Source organism: Rasamsonia emersonii (assembly GCF_000968595.1).
Source record: "Rasamsonia emersonii CBS 393.64 chromosome Unknown ctg1118621760568, whole genome shotgun sequence".
NCBI classification, from domain to species: domain Eukaryota; kingdom Fungi; phylum Ascomycota; class Eurotiomycetes; order Eurotiales; family Trichocomaceae; genus Rasamsonia; species Rasamsonia emersonii.
The window spans coordinates 1,067-24,165 of record NW_013562902.1 but is presented as its reverse complement, the minus strand read 5'-3'; the positions used below and the strand labels follow the sequence as shown (position 1 = coordinate 24,165).

The following is a 23,099-nucleotide window of genomic DNA, read 5'->3' as shown; positions in this document are numbered from 1 at the left end:
CTACAGGAAAAGTGTTAATTAAATTTTGTACTTTTGAGAAGAAAGAGATACCTGATTCAGGGCTTAGGGCACAGGGTTAGGGCTGGCATGCAGCATGCTCGGATCTCGGAGTTTTCAGATTCATCTCTGAGGATTTTATTTTATGATTGAAGTTTCCATCTGTAAGAACTAGACAGATTTACTTTTGCAGTAATATGTGGTGAGTAACTGAATTCAAATTGCTTCAGCAGCACTATTATAGTATGTTGTCTAGAAAATACTGGATAGGTAGACAAGCATGGCGCTTGAAATACCTCACGGCATGCTTTGTCCCACCTACTGTACAGTACACGAGGAAAGAAACTGACACAATGTCTCTGCTCAGTTCTTTTTTTTTCTCTTGGTACAAATTTATCAAACTCTTGTGAGACATTGGCTAATTACCTCTGGCGCAGAATAGCACATCAGAGCATGAATGAGCTTTTGGCAGCAAGCTGTCAAAGTTGTGCACATGGTGTTAGTGTCGTTGATGTCAATGAGAAAAGAACTCAACTTGGTCGTTGAAACATGCTAACCTCTCATAATTAGATATATTCACACTGTTTTGTATCTAACCTGGACTAGATTTCACTACCTAAGTCATAAAATGTAGTGTCAAGCTTCTGCCCATTATCTGAGACAATTACAAGAAACTTGCCTCCTGAGAGAACTGTTTATCTAGAAAGAAAAAAAGAGAAAACGAAGGAGAGCATCACTGAATGACTAATAATGTGCCTATTTTTAGGCGCTTTCATTCTGTATATAAAGGCAGCGAAAAATTGTATACCTAACGATCTTCCCTAGTTATTTTATTAGTATACTAGATATTGAAATTCTAGTGCAGTCTTCTTCTCTTCTGATTTTGTGCCTTGACTCGATAGCTGTGTTTTGATAATATTGTACTCTATGCTGCTGAGTTGGATGGACGTGTAAGTATGTAGTCTGTCCGCTACGTCGAGCCACTTCAGTCACTCGAAGAGAGTCTGCTTCACTGTCTATTCTCGTTCCTAGTCTCGTCTCAACCCTCACCTCTCCATTTTCATGTCGTACCCACATCTGCTTCATTCGAAATACGGACTGCCTCATTGGGCATCCTAGTCGGTTCATAGCAGGGCTCAGGGACATCCTGCGACAGATGCACGAGTCGATGACGGACGTAAGCTACGACATCCCGCGCTCCATGCTGTGGAGCGTCATTGTCGCGGGCGACAAGTACAGCTTCAAGTTCGATCTCCTGACGGGGTGGTTCGAGGAGTGGTATAACAGGAACGAGCGCGACGAGGATCTGGCTCGCGATGAGGGCAAGTCAGCGCAGGAGCTTCTCTTCCCCTTCTGGGCGTTTGAGCACATCAAGGGCTTTCTGCGAGTGACGAGGTGGCTCGTCTACAATCGGACGTCGCATATCGTCGAGAGTAATCCGACGAAGCTCAAGCATATCCATCTCCCGTCGAGGGTTATTCGTAGGTGTAGCCCTAAGTATAGAAGAAGGGAATGCGTTGCTGACTGTCTAGAACAACTGAACAGTGCACGAGGACGACTAAAGGCCGTCCTCCACGACCAGCTGTGGCAGCCCATCGAGCGTCCCTTGACAAGCGGTCCATGCAACTGCAAAGAGAAGACCCTCTTCGAGTATCAGAAAGCGATGCTGAAAGCCAAGGTGTGGCCGCTCGAGCGGACGTTCGCGCACACGAGCGTCAGCGAGATCCTCTTCCGGCTTACGCAAATCACGTATGAGGGAGAACCGGACAGCTGCGACGATAGCCGCATCGACTGCAGGCAGGTCGTCCAGAAGACGGTGCGCGAGACGGGTAAATATTTTGACAGCCTGTGTCTGCGATGCATGTACAAGACGACAGCCACAGGCCCGCGGCGGTCCGACGACGACTATTGGACTCACCATCAGCACAGGGACTGGGACGAGACGTGTCGTGGGTACGGCATCCGACACGGCCAGGCGACGTGGTACTACTCGTACATGGGGAGCACGCCGCACAAGGATGCCCGGGAGGCCTGGTACGAGAAGCGGCGCTTCGAGTCGTCCTTCTTTTATCCGTATTAGTTCCGACAGACAGACATCTTACTCCGGGGTATACAATCTCGATAATGCATACGCACGCAAACCCGAGAACCCGAGTTTCGGTACCCAAGACTGGGCTGGTTGGTGTTACGCTACAGTCCGGCAGTCCGGAGTATACATAACTTAGATACACATGCCGAGAGCTGTCGATGTCGATACCGGATGGACGGATGCATTGCGACACAGAGCCCAGGCCAGGGCCAGCCAGGACCAGGCCAGACCCAGGCTCAATGAGTCAGCTGCTTTGTTTGTTTGTTTGCCTGCTGAGCGAGCAGATTCCAGGACGGGAAAGAGACGGAAGGGGTTTTATTGGTTGATGAAGAAAAATAAAAGAAAAGGAGGGAAAAGTTTTATCCTGGACGCTTTTTTTTTCTTTGACTTCCCTTCATGTGTCATTGTCATTCGTCATTTGCCTTGTTCTGCTTTTTTTTTCTTTTCTTTGTTGAATGCCGATTTTTCCCTTCCCTTCCTTGATTTTTTCATAGATCCACATCCACATCCACATCCACACATTCACACTGCTGGTGTTTAATTAGATTACTATTGCTAGTTATTAATACTGCTACTGTTGGTTGGCAATAAATAGTGATAGTGATAGCACTAGCAATATCGACGGCACAGCCATGGTGATTTATTTATGGTGATACAAAACCCTCGAAGCGAGGATCCTTCGTACCACCCGGTATTTGTCAGGAAAAAGCAACGGAAACAACCAGATGACCCTGGAAAGAAACAATGACCGACCCATCGAGAGAGACGTCTTCTTCGTCTCGTCTGTACGACATTAATTTATTTATTTTATTTATGTACTGTACGTATGGACGTGACTAAACGGAGGTATTTCCCGAAGGGGGAGAAGAGAAGGAAATGAAATGGCGGTCTACATGTCATAGTCATAGAAATGTTCGACAGATGGGACGGACATGACTATATGTATATGTATCCATGGACCTGGGAACAGGTAGATAGATAGATAGATCTAGTTTTATTTTTTAATATTAGATGACAGGAACAAAAGCTAGCTATGAAATAGCTGGCTATTAGCTATTTTGCTAAGAAAATAAAGTTAGCCAGACCAGTCCTATGCAGACTCGTAATAAAGAAGTAAGCACTGAAATTAATTAATTAATTAGTTAGTTAGTTAATAGTTAATTGATTGATACTTGCAGCAAAAACTCAGTGGAAAAACTCAGTGGAATCTCCCCATTTAGCATAGTTATAGTTATGTCTGTACCTAGATACATATTCCTGCTGCATCGGATTGTATACCCCCTGTCCCGTTCCAGTTCACTACAGACTGGCCCCCGAAGTCGCAGTGCCACTCCCATACGCATACGTATTCGTATTCGCACTCGCATAGCGGAATGTAAACGTCCGCATCAAACCCTCCAGCATCGTCTCGCACCGCCCGATGACTTGGCGAAGGAAGACGACGTCTGACGGGCTCAGCCTGTTGTTTATCGTAGGTTCAACAAAAGACGTTCTGGAGGAGGATGAGGAGGATTCATCATGAATGCCACCACCACCACCGCAATTGTAATAATTGTAATTGCAATTGTAAGAATGATAATATTGCTGCGTCCGAAAAAATAGCAGTGTCGATACGTCCTTCGTCGGCAGGGTTTTGTCGTCGTCCAGGAGATCATAGTTCACTTCGTGGCTGTCTTCCCAAGGCTGTTGTTGTTGTCGTCGTCTCTGTGACACGTCGTCCCCGTTGGCAGCGTGATACGTCTCGACAATCTCCCTCAACGCTGCCAGTGCCTCCTTCGATCGACTCAGCATCCTGTGGATGAGAAAGCTGCGCACGAGCGCTCCCTCCTCGTGAGGGACGCTGTACTGGCCGCACCGGATGCTGCAGCTATCGTCATCCTCTAGCAAAAACATATGCTCGCTGTCCTGGTGCTGTTCCTGCGAGGAGGGGGAGATATTATTATTCTTATCTCTCGAGAGCAGCTGCCTCAACACCCGGAAGAGAAGATCCAGCGTCGAGATCGACAGCAGCAGATTGGTGCATTCCTTCCTGCAGAGCGGACACTGAAGAAACTTCTGGCAGGATGACAGCGCCGAGTTGACGGCTTGGATGGACGAGTCGAAGCGCCAGGGCGCGAGGTCCGTGTTGTCCCGGTCGAGATTGTACAGCTGGCTCAGGCTCGCTGCTTGGTTCTGGAAGCAGTCGCATGGCGGCTCTTGAGGGGTCGACGACTCCGTGAAGGAGCCAGAAGACTTGAACGAGCTAGCTATATCCTGGGCAGGCGAACATGCATAGACAGACCGCGGCGGAGACGATTGAGGCAGCTGCTCCGTCGCTCTGATGAAGGACTCCGGATCAGTCCTTGCACTGTCCAGCAGGAAAGATTCCTCCGTCGGCCCAGTCGGCAGAGGCGAGCTGTACGCCGAGGCCGATCCTCTGCTGGAGACAAGAGTGGGAGTCTGGATCATAGACGGAGCTTGGAAATAATAATCCCCTTGGGAAGCAGCGCTCCATTCCACATCGTAACCAGAACTTGGAGCAAATCCTTCATAGCCGAAGCTTGGATTCACCTGATAGTAATAGCTATCGTCGTAGTTGGCGTTCACATAGCTGGAGATCGGGATCGAAGAAGCAGGTTTGCCATTGGTATTGGTATTGCTATTGCTGCTGCTGGTATTGCTGCTGTTGAAAGACTGCCAAAACTGCGCAGTCGCCTCGTTGATGGCGGCATTGACATTGACATTCACATTCGCATTGACACTCGCGCTGGCATTCCTGCTCGACGAATGCATCTTCTGCTGGATCTTCTCCTGGAGCTCCTCGAGCTTTTTCAGCGTCGCCTTGTTCCGGCTGCCCTTCGGCTTTCCGGCTCGGCTCGCCAGGCTGTATTTGCAGGGAACTCCCTGTTTCAGACACCGAGAGCAGGTCGATCCGCCAGAGCATTTCACCTTGGATTGTCGGCACGAGTCGCAGGCGGAGCGCAGTCGGGGCTTGTCGAGGACGGCAGCGTCTCTGGACTGTAGGAGTGGCGCGCCTGTCATTCTTGTAATGCTGCGTTGGGTGCTATCGATACTGATGAGGATGTATGTAAGTATGTAATCTACCTAGGCAGTGATAAGCTTGGATGTATCAGCTGAAGGTATGCTTAAAATAAATCGATCACATGGAAAAGAAGAAAAACCGGTGAGATGCGAAAAAGCAAAACGACCGTAAGTATATATGCAACGCACTACTGGGGTTGCCAAATATAAATATATATATGTATGTCTTCAAACGTGCCATCCCTCATCGGCATTCGCGTATATAAATCCGCTCGGCTTTACATTGTTAAATCGATTTTACAAATTATGTTTTTTTATTGCCCGCTGTCCTTTCTAACCTATAGCCATCGTCGTTTTGTGACACCTTTGTGTTTCAACCGAACGAGAGACGATAGACGATAGGATATATCTTGTCATGTCCTCTGCTGGGAGCGAGAAGGAAGCAAGCCCGGAATCCTGGTTGCCGATGATTATTTCTTTACCCTCCACGCCCGCTGAGCGGTCAGGCGTCAAGAGTGGTCGAAATAGGAAATTGCCAGCGCGGAGCTCTTTGGGCAGTTTTCTGATGCGGGCGTTGCCCATTTGTAAGGTAACACAAGGCACGCGGGTATCCTGTCACGAACCCTCAGCAAAAATGCCTGCAAGTCGCTCCCATGGCAGTTGACAGGGACCACACACTTCATGTATATTTGTCATTGAAGTCATTGATCGAAACTGGGGCCGAATGAGCATAAGCGAAGGGCAACTGTCGATCCCGGTCTGCCGTCCTGGTGCCGGCCTTTGTTCTCCCACATCCACTAGACTCTGCCGATCGAACAGGCTGCTCTGGAGGCCTCATGATTCGTTCGTCTGCCAAATAGTCATATTCCACATAGCACAAAAGCCGGACCACACACCGCATGGGGAAAGGCTAAGCGAGTAGTCTTACTCGTGGATATGCACAATTGTACGGGGTGCACTGGTCGTCTGGCTGAGCACGCCGACAGCCAGAAAAGAAAGGGGCAAGAGATCCAGTCTAGATCGTAGCAATCACGGCAATTCCGAAGCAATTCCAGAATCTGTATTGGCTGCTATATACACGCGATTCTAGTTCTATTCGCAATCAAACGTCACGTGCACCACTCCGCAACGCCGCTGTGCCGGTAGTCAAACGCCCTCAGTAAGCCGGTGAGATGCGCCACCGCGGCGCAGACGACGAGGACGTGGAAGATCTGGTGGGAGCTCCCAAGGAGATCGAATTTGCCCGGCCACAGTCGTTCCGGTACGCGAGCGGCGTAGATGACGGCCCCCAGGATGTAAAGGAAACCTTGGAGCAGCAGCCAGCCCAGGCCGATCTGGCGCATCATCTGCTCGACGCCGTACAGCATCAGCCCGTGCGCAACAGGAAACACCGCCGACAGGCCCATCGAGACGAACATCACGGCTCGGAATGGCCGCCACTCTGGCGTCCTGAACTGCGGCATCACACAGACGCAGGTACAGCCGATACCAAGAGCACAGATCATGGTCCCGTAAAGGCGCTGCAAACCGGGCTCACAGTAAAAGCCATAATAAAGGCTGGGGATGAAGCTGCCTGTGATGAGACCAACGATCCCGACATAGTCGAGCGCATTGCCCACCCGGTTGACTAGTTCGGAGTGGTTAGAGATGGTATGGTAGGTCGCCGACATGCCCAGACAAAAGGCGGCTCCAGCGAAGAAGCACGCAAAGGCAAGAATGTCAGACCTCGAAGCGGTCTCATAGCGGGGAACAAGAACTTGATACAGGCGGAGCGCGGCGGGAAGGGTGGCTAATGATGGCACAAGATGGCTGTAGATATTGACCGTCTCGTTGTGGAGATAGGTCAAGGACTGGAAGGAGATGAGGAAGGACGAGGATGCCGGCCGATAGCCGGAGAGGATAAGGTGGTTATCTCGCCGCCACAGCGGCAGTTCGTCCCAGTGGAGGAGCTTTCTGACGGCCTTTGCAGGCTCCTCGACAACCATTGCAGGCGTGACTGGGTCCTTGTCCTCGCTCGACTCATTCTGCGAGCCCTGGCCGGGACGGCGTTGGCGAGCCGTGCCCATGGTTAACGGATGTCCGGAGTATATATGTACTGTACAATAGGAATGAATGATACTGTACAAACAGAAAGGGGGAAAGAAAGAAGAAAAGATTAAATTGGTAATATCTACATAATCAAAAGCAACTGAGAGAGAAAAAAAATTACAACAGAAGAATCGAAGAAAAACGAAAATGTTGGGGGGTTGAGACGAGGCAATTGCCGTTTTGGTCAGTCCGCGAGCAAACAAGACAAACGCCGTTCCGAGGTTTCCTGGCGCGCACGTGTGCTTCGGCGGAGGTCCGAGCAGGCAAACAAGACAAACACGCGGGATGTTCCTGCGGAGGAGCAAAGAATAGGAAAGATCCATTGTCACGAAACAAAGAGATCGCATTGATGCCATGAGACAATAAGCCGAATGGAAAATCCACCTCGTCCACGGCCTTTCAAGAAGGCCGAGGGCAGTTCCGGCCGACTGCGGCCGGTGTCGGACCCCCTGGAAAGCGTGGGCTTCCCCTCCAAGGGCGACAAGACGTACTATCCCGCCCGCCAGGTCCTTGTCTGGGCCCGACAGCACTGACTGCTGCTACAGGTTGCTGGACCACAAGGCGCAAGAGGACTACTACAACAAGATCGTGGAACGGTATATGCGGTTTTGTGCCCAGCATTCGCATGACCTCGATGCGGCATTGAATTCGCTCCCTACAAGCTCTTCGGCCGACGCCACCAGGAATCCGCCTGCCCCTACTTCTTCTACCCCCCCGCCTCCTCCTCCTCGTCGTTCTTCGACAGAATCTCAGGGCGCCAAGTCAGGGCCCCAGACTCCGTCTCCGCAACGAGGGCAAGATGAGGAGCATCGCCCGGCGCGATCGCCGGCCGCAGAACTGTCTACACTCCTCCTCTCGCTTCGCAAACTCCGGGAAGCGATTCTAGCCACGTCCTCCACGACGCCGGTCCTCTTTGCACAGAGAGTGCACATATTCTCAATTCGACTCTCCATCCTGGCACGCCATCCACCGTCCTACTTCCCCTCCCTGCGTTATCTGCTCGACCACTTGCACACCGCCGCCCATCCACTCACAGCGTCCGAACTCACGGAGTTCACCTCCTACCTGATTCTGGACTATGCGTGTCGACAGAACAATATGGCCGCGGCCTATGCGCTATGGGTCCGTGCCAGAGCCAAACATGGCTTCCAGTCCGTGTTCGTGGAGCGTGTTCTCGCGGCGCTCATGCACGATAACTGGGTATTATTCTGGCGGACTCGCAAAGCGGTGGACGGATATATGCGCGCGGTGATGAACTGGGCTGCAGACGACGTTAGGAGGCGGGCTCTCAAGGCGATCGGGAGGACGTACATGACCGTGAATGTTCACTGGCTGGTGGAGAACTGCACGGGGGAGGAAGGTTGGACATGGGAGAAGCTCGTGGAGACGGAGAACCTCGGATGGCAGAGGGAAGGTGATTTGATTCGGATTCGGAAGCCGAAGTCCAGGACTTGAAGATAGCTTTGCGGGTAATGCTATTGGGAGTCTGGTTGAGGTGCATATATAGGCTTGTCATCTGGACGGCATCGGGCGTTTGGGCCATTATTAATGGGCGCAAGGGTCGGGGTTCCTGAGATTGTTCATCCAACACGTTTCGCATTCCTTCTGGCATGTTTTCTGGTTTAAAAGAACAGGTTCGCATCGTTGCATCATTAACTCAGTGGAAACCTGGGAACTTTCGTTTCATGCTCATAAATCATACAGTCATATCGATACCAGCATCGTTTTACATCCGTCAACAGAGGCGTCGGCGTCATCGCTCAGCTGGAGTGAGCTCTTTTCTTCTTTTTGTCTTTTGTGCTCAGAGCTTAAAGTCTGCATTTGACCGATCCAGGTTTGTTTCTCCCGAGTGAGTTTGTTTCGCAACCTCGTCGGCAAGGTGCATCTTCAAGTTTCGCGACTTCTCCGAACAGAGCTCGTAGATGGTTGATAGGTTGAATGTCAGGCTTGGGAAGGAGTGGTTCGCAGAGACGAGAGACTCGAGAAGGGCACGAGACTGCATAAAGCGAAGAGATTAGCATTTAGAAGGGAGAGGGGAAGTGCGGTCATGGGAGTGGAATACCTCATTCAATCGACCGGTGTAGAGTAAACACACGGCCAAATTCTGCGCAATCATGGGCTCGCTCGATGTGTTGGAATTCTTTTCCAACAAAGCTCTCCACTCTGCGACGGCATCGTCAAAACGGCCCTCCGCCATATTTATCAAAGGCTTCAGGATGCCTTCGTCCAGGCCACTAGATTCTTGCAGGACTTCCTTCGCCGCTCCCACATCCCCAATCCGCAAGTATAATAGGACCTTCCTCATCCTCATACTGTCGTTGTCAGCACCTTTCCCCTTTAAGGTGTCCAACGACCGTCTCGCGGCGTCCATATCCCCCATTTCGATCAGCGCGTTGACACTCCGTATTCCCAGATCTGCCAATCTTGCCTTCCAGATCTGCTTTTTGGCATCGTCAATATCGGGCCGCATTATCTCTCTTCGCGCCTCGAGCCCAAGCTCATATAATCCAGCCACGCTTCGACGCGTATCTCCGAACCCAATGCTTTGTAACCTGACGGCGAGAACGCGTAGTGGCCACGGTACAATGTGAATTGGTTGTCTTCTATGGCTGCGGCTCTGTCCCTCTTCTGCTGTCTCAAAATCCGCATCCACATAGTAAAAAGCGGAGCTTAGATCTTCCAGGGCCTTCGATTCCTGTGCGGCGAAGACGGTGTTCCCGGTTAGCTCGAGACATGCCAAGCGGGTGTAGAACAGAGTAAAAATTGTCTTGTGATCCGTCGGGGAAATAGCAGGCGACGTCAATAGTGTCCCACACAGATGCGCAGCCAGAAGAAAATGGCCCTGGGCTAACAACGTATTAAGGGTGCTTAAGGATGAAGACAGAGGCTCTCCCGGAGGAGGTTGATAGAACGACGAGCGAAAGGCGGGCGGAATATCGAGCTGCGAGAGCGGATGATACATGTCTGCACGAAGAAGGTATGATAGGTCCTTTGTGAACGGAGGCGAGTCCTGCGTCGTCATGATGCTATCCAACTCGGCGCGCATAGCGTCAAATTGGTCCAATGGACTGGGGGAGGGCGCATGAGAAGCATTGCTCGTGTTGACTGGAGATTGAGGTTTCGATCTCTGAGGCGACCCAGGATTCTCTGAAGCACCAAGAGGACTGAGCTCATCAGCCGCGTTCTAAGATGAGGTCCAAGTATCGGAGATGCCACTATTCAGGACTTGGACTTACTCCTCAGCCACCTCTAACGGCCCTTTCGTTGGTGCGCGAGGTCGAGCTGGAGTCATGTTAATAATGCAGATGGGGAATTTAGAGAATGAACAACGACAGCATTGGGGAGCTGATAGACCGCAGTCATCAGATGCTCGCTGGAGGGGAGCTTCTTACATCGGGAGGAGACATTGCGGCGGTGTCTGGAACCTGGAGTGGAGGCCATGATGGTGGGTACAGAGTCTCAGATGCGAGTCAGAGCATTCAGACTAGATCCTTCAAGATTCACCTTCCGGTCCCATGTGGCTTGGAATGGCTGCAGATCACGACACGATATGCATGCCGGATATGATGTTATTGTTCTTAGCACGGTCCCTGTCCCGCGATCGATAACAATGCCCGTGCCCGGACTAGGACATGAGCTTGATTCTGCCGAAGGCGGTGAGGACGCCTCCTGGGATCTTGCGAGCTGGCCTCCATATTCAAGCTCAACAACAACGCGCTAAAGTCCAGCTCCGACCTGCCCATTATTCTGATTTAACAGCTCCGCGATTTTAGTCTCGTTGATTGTGTTGGAGCTGTCATAAAATCGAAGAGCCAAAATGGCTACGTCAGGGGACAAGTACTCCGTCATTCTTCCTACCTACAACGAGCGCAAGAACCTGCCAATCATCTCTTGGCTGCTTGAGAAGACCTTTAGAGAAAAGTACGCATCTCCCCCGATTTATTTACCCTAGTATTCTGGAGAATACTGCTAACCGTCGTCTTGCAACATAGTAACCTCGACTGGGAGATTATTATCGTGGACGATGGATCCCCTGACGGGACGCTAGAGGTCGCGAAACAGCTCCAGAAGCTCTGGGGTCCCGAGCACATCGTTCTGAAGCCACGGGCTGGGAAACTGGGTCTGGGAACTGCCTACGTTCACGGCCTGCAGTTCGCGAAAGGCAACTTCGTCATCATCATGGACGCCGACTTCAGCCACCACCCCAAGTTCATCCCCGACATGATCAAGATCCAGAAGGAGACCAACGCCGACATCGTGACCGGAACGCGATACGCGAAGCGTGGAAATCAGAGGGGTGGCGTTTATGGCTGGGACCTGTTCCGCAAGTTCACGTCGCGAACGGCGAACCTCATCGCGGACGTCATGTTGATGCCGGGAGTCAGTGATCTGACCGGGAGCTTCCGTCTGTACAAGAAGAACGTGCTGGAGAAGGTCATTACCAGCACCCAGAGCAAGGGCTATTCGTTCCAGATGGAGATGATGGTCCGCGCCAAGGCCCTCGGCTACAAAGTCGAGGAGTGCCCGATCACGTTCGTGGATCGTCTCTACGGAGAGAGCAAGCTCGGCGGTGACGAGATCGTCGAGTATCTCAAGGGCGTTTTCCTTCTGTGGCTGAAGGTCTGAAGGAAATTACTCATATGAGAACTGGGCATTTTGCCTGATGAAGAGCGGAGAGCTGGTCACTTCCGCAGCTGCCTAATTATTTCCATTTTTGCTCAAGGCTCGCTGCTATACCCTTATAATTTTTCTCTCTTTCCGAAACATTTCTTTTCTTTGTAATGGTTGATGTCAGGTCTGCCAAGTCGGGATTTTCCTTTTGCCATGTATATTAATTAGATTGTGGATCCGTGATCCTGTTAGAACCCATTTGAAGTCTAGCCCAAATGGAACATCTTCAGGATAGCAGATTCCAGGACAAGAACCGCGAAAAAACGAGGGGGACAAAATTTCATAAGGAATTGCTTGTTCAAGGTAGCTTCTCGACGTCATTTAGATATCCCATCACTCTGGAGACGAGGTCGCGCCTAGCCTCAGCCTCGCCCTCACCCTCGAGATTGTGCGAGGCCCCGGGAATGACGCCGCTATGCTCATCATCCCAGACCGTACGGATAATCTTATTAGTTGCGGCTTTCCACCGCTGCAATAACGCCTCCTTGTCAACGCTTGCCGGGCAGTATTGGTCATTCCCAGAATACAGAACCAAGAGTTTGGACCTGAGCAGGTCTCGCGTTGCGATCATCCCGAAAGTCTCCTGCAGCCGCTTGTCGGTCAGGTCCGAACTGAACAGGTCGTCCTCCCGCGGGTTCTCTGGACTGTCCGGGCTCGTGAGACTCAGGAATCGCCTTGCGCTCATTGGCACGTCTGGCGGATATCCTAATTTCGTGGTCATGGAGAGGGGAAGCAGCACATCTAACGTGTTATGCTCTGCATACGTCACCCGCTTGGCACTATCCACTAATTGTAGGTACGTCGTCGCGAATTCGTTATCGCTCATTTTATCCGTCCCATTTATCTGCCCCTCTGTGACAGCTTGTCGATCCGAAACGGGGGCTTGGAGAATCGCTCCATCCACTTCCGGTCGCGTAATATGCTTCACGCCATTGTCGAACACCGGATTTGGCGGCAATGGATTGGGTGAATAAAGATAGTGCAGGACATCCTGGCTTCCTGTCGAGTGACCCATTATAACGATCTTCCGGGGGCCGGGCTGGTCACCCTGCTGGGCCTCCTTGTACTTCTGGACATACTGCACACACTGGGCAATCTCTTCCGCGTCTTTATCCAGACTACCCAACCCCCATGCTGTGTAGGAAGAGGAGAGAAGGACGGAGAAGAGAGACCAGTCGGTAGGCTCTAGAGCTGCGGCCAGGTCCGCAACAAATGGAACGGTGAAAAAGCCATCTCCCAGGCCTCCGATGAACAGTAAACTGTGGGGCTTTTTTCTCGTAATTGTCGAAGACGTGTACTCAAAGGCGACCAGTTTATCTGTCTGCATGCAAGATTGAGAGCTATTCCATCAGCAAACAGTCGCGGCGATGAAAAGCATTGGAGAATGGTAGAGCCCGCACATATTGGTGGAGTATTCCTGGCTGGCCTCTGGCAGCGCCAGCTGAAGCCATATTGATAATCCCAGAGAGAGTGAAACTTGAGAATCGCGTCGGTCTGCCTAGTAAATAGAGGAAAAATTCAAGGCAATTGCGGGGAGACGATCACGACAGCGGACAAGGACCTGCAGAGAGATTTACCGATGATGATAACGAAGTGGGGTGCTAACCGCAAACCGCCACCGATAAGTTCCCGAAGCCGTTAGAGCTGAAGCTGCTCGGCCCAAGTTTCTTCAAGCAACCACCCCAGCTGCAACCGCCACACAGGAAGAGAATGCTCTTCAGCGCCCTCATCCGCACCCACCATATCACCTCGCGCAAGAAGATCGCAGCCCTGAAGAAAGCGGCAGACGCCCACAACTGTTTCGTCCTCCTTCGCACAGGCGGCACCCCCGGTGTGATGTATGTCGAGGGGCGACGGGAGGAAGATGTAGAAGCGTGGGTGAGCACGGTTCAGAGATTGAGGTATAAGGACTATCAGCTAGTCACAAGGCCAGGTCCTAGGGAAGTCGAGACGCCTGAAGCAGGCAATGTCGAGGTGGAACCAGGATTGAGGGAAGTGGACACGGTTAAAGAGTTTGGATCGGTGATGAAGGAGCGAGGCTGCTGGGAATGGTGGAGGAAGGGCATGGGATATATACCACGATGAGACTGGCTGGCTTTATGATGCATTCTCTAATTGTTGGCTGCGACATGATTTTCTTGATGCTGTTTGCCATGTGATACCATCTGTCAAGCTCAACAGTGTAGTGAGCTTGAATTGTTTCTGGTTATGCTGTTCCTTGTGTAGAATAATACCGTATTTTTGATATCCCAATACAGATTTTAATATCTACAGCTCTGGAGTTGAGACAGCTACCTGCCTAGGCAGTGCTTGCACTTGGTAGCAGATAACTGGGATTTGGTAAATTATTACATTGAGATACACTGTGACGCGGTAGGATGTTAGGCAATTTTGCGTAATTTATGTAATGACATGACGCCAAGATATCTACCGTGACGTGAACATCCATTCACTTCACTGACCTCAACAATAACAGACGAAATGCCGACGACACAATGGTGATTGTGCCTTTACAGATACAGCTATTGAATACTGGTACTATTGTTTCATATCCCACTGAGATGAAGTTTGCCTGTCTTTTCGCCCATGTTACATAGCCTGATACCACCACTAAAATTCTGTCATCGCTAAGCATTGCGCATTCATATACCTGCTAATTTCCATCGACTCTTGCTGGGCTTGTTATGAATTTCTCTTCTCTGTGGTCTACAATGCCTCCAGCCCGCAGACCAGGCCGCCTAGATGGCGCCAGAACAAAGTACACAAACGACCCCTTTGAAGCAGCTGGGATCTGTGCAGATTCGGCCTCTGAGGACGACATCTCAGACAGGCCGCGTAAGAGGAGAGGGAGAGGCAGAAAAAGACAAGAGGATTCTTCAGACGAAGACTTTGCTGAAACGGAACTTGGCAGAGAGGAGAAACTGAGATCAGACGAAAGCCCAGACGACGAAGATGCTCCCTTGCCAGGCAAGATCAACGAGCTTGATGAAGGGAGTGAAATGTTTGATGACGATGAAGAGTCTCTCAATGAGGAGGCGGCTTCTGTTACGAAATCACGACCCAGCAAGAAGAGACGACCGGTCGCTTTTCATCGGGATGAAACTCACAACCGTGGGATCTGGAATCCGATGGAGCATGTCAGCAAGTCTATGCATTTGAAGCTGACGTTTGGAACGGACGACCGCGATCTCCTCGCAACGATCTACGGCAGGGATCGATGGTACCGGGGAATTGACTCGGCACTCCCAAGCAGGATATCTCTGGACGAGGCTGAATCCCTGGGTGACTACGGGCCTGGCAAAACATTTGGGGTAGCGGGGGAAGATATGGAGATGGAAGCAATGACAGGCTGGGACTGGTATTATGACGACAATCTTGGAGGGAGATTTAGGAAGCGACAGCGAATAGAGAGCATTGACGAGCAAACAGCCCGCCAGAGATATCTACCACGGCCGCAGAAAAGGGAACACACGGTCATTATCGGACCGGTCGATAACCAGAAAGTCTTCCATTTGCAACAGAATGAGTGCCTTGATTTTGGCGAAGCGTGGAATGACAGCAGACCCCGCAAGAAGAGAGGGAGGAAGCGGCGTGACGAGGATGCTGAAGAAGCTCCTCCTTCTGTTGAAGCAAAAGAAGAGCCGAGTGAGGAACCCCCGGTCAACCAGAAAAGGCCTCGGGAAGGATGGATCCTGAACATGGGAAACAAAGTTCAGTGTCTGGCTTGGGCTCCCAACCAGGATGGCGACACTCAGTACTTGGCCATCGCAGTGCCGATCACCGAGCAGCAGAAGGACGAACATCGAGTGGGTGGAGAACCTATTGGTGCTCCAGCATTCACGCCATCTGAACCGTATCCTGCCGCATTGCAGATCTGGTCATTTGAAGCCAGCAAAGACGGGGGATTGACGAAGAGTCTCGATATGTCGCGCAAGCCGAAACTACGGCTGGTAATCTGTACGGATTGGGGGGATATCAGACGGATCGCTTGGTGTCCGATGGCTCGAAGGCGACGTGATGAAGACGATAAGGACGGTTCTCACAGCCTAGGCCTTTTGGCTGGCATATGGGGAGATGGCGCCGTCCGGGTCCTTGACGTCAAGCTGGGAAGCATTTCAGATTCTACGGAATTTTGTAAGGATTCAAGACATCCCAGATTGTCGAATATAGCCATTCCATTACTAACCAAGCGGACTACAGATCGACTACAATCGCCGGCCTTTTACTGCAAACCTCCTTCGACTGTTTCCACGGCCATCACCTGGCTCTCTCCGAGTGACATTGCCGTTGGCTGCGCCAATGGCTTTGTTGGGATCTGGAGCCTCGCGTCGTCTTGCCAGACCGAGCCCGCGTCGGATCCGTCCCCCTACTTGTATTTCCCGGTGCACTTGACGTACATCACCGGCATTGCTTCTGGGTATCCGCAGCATCCTCATCTACTGGGGACGACGTCGATGGACGGCCAGACGCGACTCACCTCCATCCTCGACCCTCAGAAGGACGTGGTCGACACGAACCGGATGCGATTGGGCTCGATGCACATCTCGTATTCCCCTTTTCTGCAGGCGTTTCTGTCGAACGACGAGAACGATTTCATCCGGTCGCTGGCTGTTCGACGGTTCTACACGACCACGACCGTGGGCCGAATGCAGAGCACCGTGACGGCGCTAGCGCCCAGCAGTTTCTGGCATCCATCGGGCCTGATCGGGTGCGCTGGCGGGAGTGTTGTGGCCCTCAACCCGCTGCGTCGACTGCTGCACTCGAAGGATAGGCACTGGCACTTGACGTGGTTCACGCAGGAATGGGCCCGAGGCGCGGACCCCGGGAAGCCGAATGTGAGCCGGTTCCTGGACGGGTTCCGCGCAGAGAGCGTCAGTCTGCTGCGGACGATGATGGGCGACCGCCGGATCGTCAACGGCGTGATGGCGATTACGATCTACGACGACGAGAACCACATCACGGCGTTGGCGTGGAATCCCAACCAGCGATGCGCGGGGTGGGCGAGTGCGGGTATGGGGAGTGGATTGATCAGGGTGGAGGACCTGGCAATTTGAAAAAAAAATAGGCAGAAGAGCCATAGGATATTATTTACTCTGTACAGAATTTCTTACAGCCAGCCAGTCTTCCATGTACAGTACATGTAACCCGAATCGGAAGATGGAACCATACTCCACAATTCTCATTGTAGAAGTCTAGAACTTATTTCCAAATATTGCGACAAGATTCGCAACCAACAATCAAAATTAATTCTAACTAATTCGCCCTCGATCCGGGATGTGTCACCGTTGCACCAGCGTTGAAATGAAACATTGAGTACTCCGTAGAGAGGGTTATTTGGTGATGAGACGATAACGTGTGGCTGGGCGGTTGCTGTGCTCGCAGCGACCAATCAAATCAATCAATCGGCGTGCGGCGGGACCAGATCTCCCACTCCCAGCCTCCTCTGCAGACTCCACCACAGAGCTCCAGGTAAACAATTGACTGTTACTCCGCATGGCCTAATCAGGTATATCCATGGCTGTCTTCCAGTGTTTTGTCAGACGCCACCCAGCCTTCATTCTTTTTTTTTGTTTAATTTTTCTTCATGGAGGAGGATTATTGAGTAGGCTTTTTTCTTCTTCTAGGGTGGCTTTCTCTTTTCTTTCTGTAACTTATTTCTCTTCCTCATCTTGAAGACATCGTGGATTGATATAATTCATAGATATCATAACTGTGACAGTACATAACTTTTCTTCGTATTCTTTTGCTTTTTCTATCTACATTCACGAGGAACTCTTTTTTTTTCTAAAAAAAGCAAAAAGTCCAACACTCCAGAATACTTAAGATTCTTGTCCATTTTCTACGGAGTACATATCCTCTCTCTTGCCGTGTCATCATCATGCATCTGAACGCCGCTGCAACACTCCTCCTCCTCACCTCCTTAATCAGCGCAACTGGGGCATTTCCACTCACGGCCACGCCGGAGGACAACAACACAATACCTCTCCACCGAAGAAAGACACCTTATTCAGTCGTGCCTGTCGACGGAGGTGAAAACGAAAGCGAAAGCAGCGCCACCACCACCAGCAGCACTACTACCACAACAAGCGAAGTCACAACGACAACGACTGAAATCAAAACTTCAATCGAAACTGAAACCGAAGTCAGAACCAAGACCACAACTACAACCACAACTGATATCAGCGTCGAGCTCTCGACGCTCATTACGACTGCGACTGCGTCTGCGTCTGAATCGGCATCTACGCCAGTGGTGTCGGTGACTGTTTCGCCTCCCACTCCCACGTCTTCATTTTCCACCTCTTCGGCGGTGGTCGTCTCTAGCCCATCGACAACACCAGCTATTATTACGCCATCTCCATCCGCAAGGTCTATTCCAGTAGTTACTCCACCTGCGAGCTTGAGTTCTACGCACAGCTGGACGAATGGTACGCGATCTGTCGTTGCCCGGCAGCAGATGAAATGAATGAAAGAAAAGCCGTGTGTCTTCATGCTTAAATAAATGTCACCTTCATTCTACCACAGATACCACCAGCATTGCCGCTGCTGCTGCCTCCGCCAGCCATTGATTCCATTCCATTCCTGTTACGAGTGAGTGATTAGCACGGGAGGAAGGGCATCATCAACTATCCACCAGGACAACAATGACAAGAATGAGAAGGGTGTTCAAAGAAAGAGAAGAGCATGATATGTTTGGTCGTTTGCTTGTTTGGTTTGCATGGATGTCCTCTGTGATGACCTGCTACGATGGATATGAACATGTGATGAGAAAATGACCTTTTTTGAGAATATTGTTGTTTTTCGTTTTTGTCTTGTTATTATAGGCGACTGATAGGTATGATTGATTACTTTGGAAATGACCATTATGTTTGACGAAAACTGGGGTAATTCCGTGTTCAAGTAAGATTAGTGAAATAAGCTTAAATTTCCCTACTCGGTACATTTACAGAGGAATCTGCAAGCACATGACTGCAATCACGTGGTATCTGCGATTAAACATCAACTATCTACATCAACCAAAGCAAGAGAATCGAATCTGCGTGAATCATGAAGAGAGCATAACTGAGTCGAAAAAATCATGACAGGGTCATAGACATCAAACGTAAGCAAAACTCCGCCGCTAATGATTGACATGACACATGAAAACATAAAAACACAGCTGAAAACATAAAACACAGAAGCATATCCTATGACACAACCGGAAAATGTATGTGACCATGCAAAATGGACAACCAGAAATGCAGCAAATGCAGCAATTCAGCGCCTATCATGTGCATCGGGGAACTAGCCGAAATGATAACGTTGCTCACCACACCTTCAAAGTCTGTCTGGCGGAAATCGGACGACGGATCAAATGAAACCGAGATTGCTGAGAAGGGCCTTACACTCGTTTGAAGGCAACCCAGCGACATTCAATCCTCGCACTTGGGACCCGCGTCGGAGCCGCTGTATCCCCGGACCTACCTTCCAACTCTCGGAATCTTGCAGTATGAAGACATATCTCTTGCCCTCTTGGTCTCGGATGCTGGCCCGGACAACTTGTAGGCCTCGCATTTCAGCCGTCTGCATTGGGACACGTCTCTATCAATACAACTGCCATCTGGCCAAAAAGAAGAGGAAATGCCGGCACGTATTCTTGCAGATCTTCAAGAGATCATCCAGAAATGCATACAGCAAAAGGAACTCGTGAAATAACACTCATGGTACAGGGAAGAGGACGGCATACCTCAATTAGTTTCATTGTCCACGCTTTCACATCCCATTCACGTTCAGCAACCCCCCGCACGTCATCATCAACAAACAATCCCTCAGTCGTGATACGCATGACCAGGCCATCAGTGACGGTGCCTTGTCCTGACACGAGTTTGGCAATCGGAGCCTTTGTGGATGCAGAATTGAACAAATACACCCCCTTGATAATAACCTTCTCGGGATCCTTTGTGAAGTACGGTTCCCGAGTCGATGGCGGGGGTGTCGTCCGCGCAGTCGACTGCGAAGGTGCATATGAAGACTCTGAGTAGATGGAAGAGGCCGACGTACCATATGGCCGACGTGGCCTGTCATATGGACGGAATGAATAGGCATCGTCCTCCTCTGCAGCAGTCCTTGTAGTGGGCTGAGACTTCTTGGGAGAGGGAGTGTGCGGTGTTGTTGATGGAGTTGAATTGGCAGCTTTGGGAGATGGTTTCGCAGCTGCTTCTTTTGCGGCTGCTTCTTGTGCGGCTGCTTCTTTTGCGGCTGCTTCTTTAGCAGCTGCTTCCTTGGCAGCCGCTTCTCTGGCGGCAGCCTCTTTCGCAGCAGCCTCTTTCGCAGCAGCCTCTTTTGCAGCGGCATACTTCTTCGCGGCAGCCTCCTTAGCCGCAGCAAATCTGGCGGCAGCTTCTCTCTTTGCTGCTTCTTTCGCGGCGGCCTCTCTTTCAGCAGCTTCTCTCTCGGCCCTCTCCTTTGCCTCTCTTTCGGCTGCTTCCCTCTCCGCCTTCTCCCTGGCTCTTGCCTCTCGCTCTCGTTCAGCAGCCTCCCTCTCCCGTTCGGCAGCTTCCCTGGCTTCGGCAGCTTCCTTCTCGAGTTTCTCCTTTTCTTCTCTGAACTTTCTCTCCAGTTCTTCCCTCTCTCGCTGTCGCTTCCTTTCCATCTCTTCCGCCTCTCTTTTCCTCTTGTACTCCTCCATCTTCCGTCGAATTTCTTCCTTCCGCTTTGTCTCTTCACGTGCCCTCTCCCATTCGCTTTCAGCTTTGCTGGTGTTTGTTCCCTGATTATTATTGTTATTGTTATTATGCGGTGGTGGAGGTGGAGGTGGTGATTGAGGTGGGGGGGTCCCGGTGTTGTATTGATTACCAGAATACTGAGCGCCCGTGGTCGATCCGCCCTGCGCAAAATGGCCACCGAAATTCTGTCCTCCATTATACTGAGACCCAGGCCCAAATCCACCCGGTCCGCCAGGGCCACCAGGGCCACCAGGGCCATTATGACCGCCAGGACCACCGGGACGTCTACCACCTCGCGATCCCCCACTTCCGCCTCCTTCAGCTTGTGAAACACCCCACAACCATCCAGCAGCACCAACAGCGATGATGAGGACAATCATCCCCATTCCGCCGGTAGCTACAGTCGTCGCAAACCAGCTCTTGACCGTGGGAAGGATTGTCATCCATATTACCACCGCAAGAAGGGTGGACAATGAGCCGGCGATGAAGCTGTTCCGATGGCATTGTAAGGACGGCAGGTAGATGAAGCCAGAGCCAGCAGAGTGGGGAGGAATGATGAAGATGTCATAGTTGCCATCGGGCAGATCGGTTGCTTTCCGATACCTTTCGCTCCCATGAGTCGTCTGGGGATTTGTGCCATGCGGCGGAGGTGGCGGAGGAGGTCCATCCATTGTAGCAACTTTGAGCCGTGTGTGTTCAAGGGATTATTTCCGAATCGTCGTCGAACTCCCCAGTTAGAATTGCACCCAGTCCTTCGCTTGCTGGAAGGTTACGGGTCCTGGCGGTTTCGCAGAATCTGAGCATCAAACGGGAGCGATATTGACTTCATGTTCACAGCAACATGGGTGGCACGGAGGCCGTGGCCTCCAGTGCTGTCCTATTTCTGGTCACAACGATTGTAGGAGTGACAATTGTTGAATGGAGCTGCGGGGAAAGGTGACAGAGGATGATGTCGTGCGGTTGCAGATCAGGTATGGATGCGCGTTGCACAGAATGGGGCAGGCCAGACACCCTAAAAATGGCAGTTATCAGTTAGAATCAATTCCAACAAAAGTCTGTGGCAAGAATAGGGGCTCTACCTCAGGGATGCAGATGCATAGAGAGCACAGCAAAATTCCCAGAGAAGATGCTGGAGGAGAGTTTGTTTGAGCAGGCTTGCAGTTGACACGTCTGACTTTGCAGCTTGATGACTGTCCCCTCTAAATTTGCACACCGCACCGCACTGCACCAGTCACAGGATACGTCAGGATTCAGCACCGCCCAGGTCCCTTACTGTACCTGGTTAGCTCAGTGCTGTTCAATTGCTCGGAAACGAAGAAATGCTGCTGGAATCACACCGTTCTTTCGAGTCCCAACACCGCTGTGGCTGGCGTTCGAATTGAGGCTGGCAAGTAAGACGTCTAATTACGTTCAACAATTAAGTCTACACTGTACATTCCTATATATATATATATATATCTTTACACTTGCTTGTGCTCGCTGCAGCAGGACTGCTGGTTGGCGGTTGAGGCACCGTGTTTGTTTTGATTTTGCTCTTTGTGACGCCCAGCCACCCTCGCCGACCACTCACAATGCGCCACTCAACCAAGGACACGCCATCGTCTCGTGCCATTCGCAACACCATCACCTTGGATAACCGCCCGCTGCAGCCTATCGAGAGGAGTGTTCGAATAGCCTGCGAGGACATCAAGACTCGACCGCAGGCTGAGAGCACACCAAGTTGCAGGCAGCAACGTTGGTTGAGTCGAGCGGTAATGATCCCCCGGACAACACGCCGCCCATAACTTTGGCTGGCGGCCCGTTCCCGCATCCCGCTGGCGGCGATCTGGCAGGGGTCAGAATTACTGTCGGTTGACAGAATGGCTTACTCTAAGTGGGATATGATATTTGTCTAGTTCAAGGCTTCTATAACGGCTGTGAACGCCTTGTTTTTGGCTTTATTACTAGTTTCCCTTTACCGCTTATGTGCTGTATATGATCTTATAGATTCAGTTTTATGATGGTGATTGATATCAGGATTCCCATGAAAATGGCTGCATGTAATAATCGCTGTCTATCAAAAAAAATTCTTTCTTAGCAGATTTCTGTATTAAGTTAAATTCTAAAAGCCCTTCCATGTTGCTGGCAGCCATCTTGTCTCGGAAACTTCTGCTGTGCAGCTCTTTTCTCATTTAGCGCTTCCCTCTCTCTGACTTTTCCCTTTTCTCATGTCTTCTTATCTCCCATCATGACTTCTATGCACAGATCCTCAGAGTGCAAAATCAGGCCTTCCAACTCTCATTATGAGGATGGGGGAACAGATTTTACTGATGAACGTAATGCCATCGAAAATGCCAAATGTCGAGGCGAACCCTGTTCTATCATGGTCGTGCAGTGCTGGTTCAAGGCAATAAGGACCCATACCCAGGAGGCTACTTGAACATTTTGATCATGTCTAAAGTCCATGGTTGGCCAAGCAAGAGACGGCCATCATTGAGGAGCATCTGGCAGAGACATTGGAGTCAGTTCTATGGCTTTACCACGTGATGGAC

At 50.9% G+C, this 23,099-nt stretch overlaps 11 protein-coding genes across 11 annotated transcripts; 6 read left to right on the top strand and 5 right to left on the bottom strand.

The window, feature by feature from the left end:
* Positions 1-924: 924 nt before the first annotated feature.
* On the top strand, positions 925-2,077 carry T310_7611 (Uncharacterized protein; the record flags this gene model as incomplete). The annotated part of the gene is made up of 3 exons (XM_013469602.1): positions 925-947; positions 1,030-1,478; positions 1,530-2,077. The coding sequence occupies 3 exons, from the start codon at positions 925-927 to the stop codon at positions 2,075-2,077; spliced, it is 1,020 nt and encodes a 339-aa protein (XP_013325056.1).
* Positions 2,078-3,271: 1,194 nt separating this feature from the next.
* T310_7610 (uncharacterized protein) lies at positions 3,272-5,107 on the bottom strand (the record flags this gene model as incomplete). The annotated part of the gene is made up of 2 exons (XM_013469601.1): positions 3,272-3,329; positions 3,432-5,107. 2 exons carry the CDS (start codon positions 5,105-5,107, stop codon positions 3,272-3,274), a joined length of 1,734 nt encoding a protein of 577 aa, XP_013325055.1.
* Positions 5,108-6,216: 1,109 nt separating this feature from the next.
* Positions 6,217-7,173, bottom strand: T310_7609 (hemolysin-III channel protein Izh2; the record flags this gene model as incomplete). The annotated part of the gene is made up of 1 exon (XM_013469600.1): positions 6,217-7,173. The coding sequence occupies one exon, from the start codon at positions 7,171-7,173 to the stop codon at positions 6,217-6,219; it is 957 nt and encodes a 318-aa protein (XP_013325054.1).
* A 393-nt stretch (positions 7,174-7,566) lies between these two features.
* T310_7608 (uncharacterized protein) lies at positions 7,567-8,650 on the top strand (the record flags this gene model as incomplete). Its single annotated transcript, XM_013469599.1, has 2 exons — positions 7,567-7,682; positions 7,741-8,650. The coding sequence occupies 2 exons, from the start codon at positions 7,567-7,569 to the stop codon at positions 8,648-8,650; spliced, it is 1,026 nt and encodes a 341-aa protein (XP_013325053.1).
* Positions 8,651-8,996: 346 nt separating this feature from the next.
* Positions 8,997-10,636, bottom strand: T310_7607 (uncharacterized protein; the record flags this gene model as incomplete). Its single annotated transcript, XM_013469598.1, has 4 exons — positions 8,997-9,191; positions 9,291-10,359; positions 10,432-10,477; positions 10,588-10,636. 4 exons carry the CDS (start codon positions 10,634-10,636, stop codon positions 8,997-8,999), a joined length of 1,359 nt encoding a protein of 452 aa, XP_013325052.1.
* Positions 10,637-11,012: 376 nt separating this feature from the next.
* Positions 11,013-11,821, top strand: T310_7606 (Dolichyl-phosphate beta-D-mannosyltransferase; the record flags this gene model as incomplete). The annotated part of the gene is made up of 2 exons (XM_013469597.1): positions 11,013-11,116; positions 11,188-11,821. 2 exons carry the CDS (start codon positions 11,013-11,015, stop codon positions 11,819-11,821), a joined length of 738 nt encoding a protein of 245 aa, XP_013325051.1.
* A 343-nt stretch (positions 11,822-12,164) lies between these two features.
* T310_7605 (uncharacterized protein) lies at positions 12,165-13,317 on the bottom strand (the record flags this gene model as incomplete). The annotated part of the gene is made up of 2 exons (XM_013469596.1): positions 12,165-13,183; positions 13,224-13,317. The coding sequence occupies 2 exons, from the start codon at positions 13,315-13,317 to the stop codon at positions 12,165-12,167; spliced, it is 1,113 nt and encodes a 370-aa protein (XP_013325050.1).
* A 1,260-nt stretch (positions 13,318-14,577) lies between these two features.
* On the top strand, positions 14,578-16,920 carry T310_7604 (Transcription factor TFIIIC complex subunit Tfc6; the record flags this gene model as incomplete). Its single annotated transcript, XM_013469595.1, has 1 exon — positions 14,578-16,920. One exon carries the CDS (start codon positions 14,578-14,580, stop codon positions 16,918-16,920), a length of 2,343 nt encoding a protein of 780 aa, XP_013325049.1.
* Positions 16,921-17,744: 824 nt separating this feature from the next.
* On the top strand, positions 17,745-18,329 carry T310_7603 (uncharacterized protein; the record flags this gene model as incomplete). Its single annotated transcript, XM_013469594.1, has 1 exon — positions 17,745-18,329. The coding sequence occupies one exon, from the start codon at positions 17,745-17,747 to the stop codon at positions 18,327-18,329; it is 585 nt and encodes a 194-aa protein (XP_013325048.1).
* Positions 18,330-19,120: 791 nt separating this feature from the next.
* T310_7602 (uncharacterized protein) lies at positions 19,121-21,239 on the bottom strand (the record flags this gene model as incomplete). The annotated part of the gene is made up of 3 exons (XM_013469593.1): positions 19,121-19,147; positions 19,328-19,444; positions 19,590-21,239. The coding sequence occupies 3 exons, from the start codon at positions 21,237-21,239 to the stop codon at positions 19,121-19,123; spliced, it is 1,794 nt and encodes a 597-aa protein (XP_013325047.1).
* Positions 21,240-22,139: 900 nt separating this feature from the next.
* T310_7601 (uncharacterized protein) lies at positions 22,140-22,568 on the top strand (the record flags this gene model as incomplete). Its single annotated transcript, XM_013469592.1, has 2 exons — positions 22,140-22,319; positions 22,464-22,568. The coding sequence occupies 2 exons, from the start codon at positions 22,140-22,142 to the stop codon at positions 22,566-22,568; spliced, it is 285 nt and encodes a 94-aa protein (XP_013325046.1).
* Between the last annotated feature and the right edge of the window lie 531 nt (positions 22,569-23,099).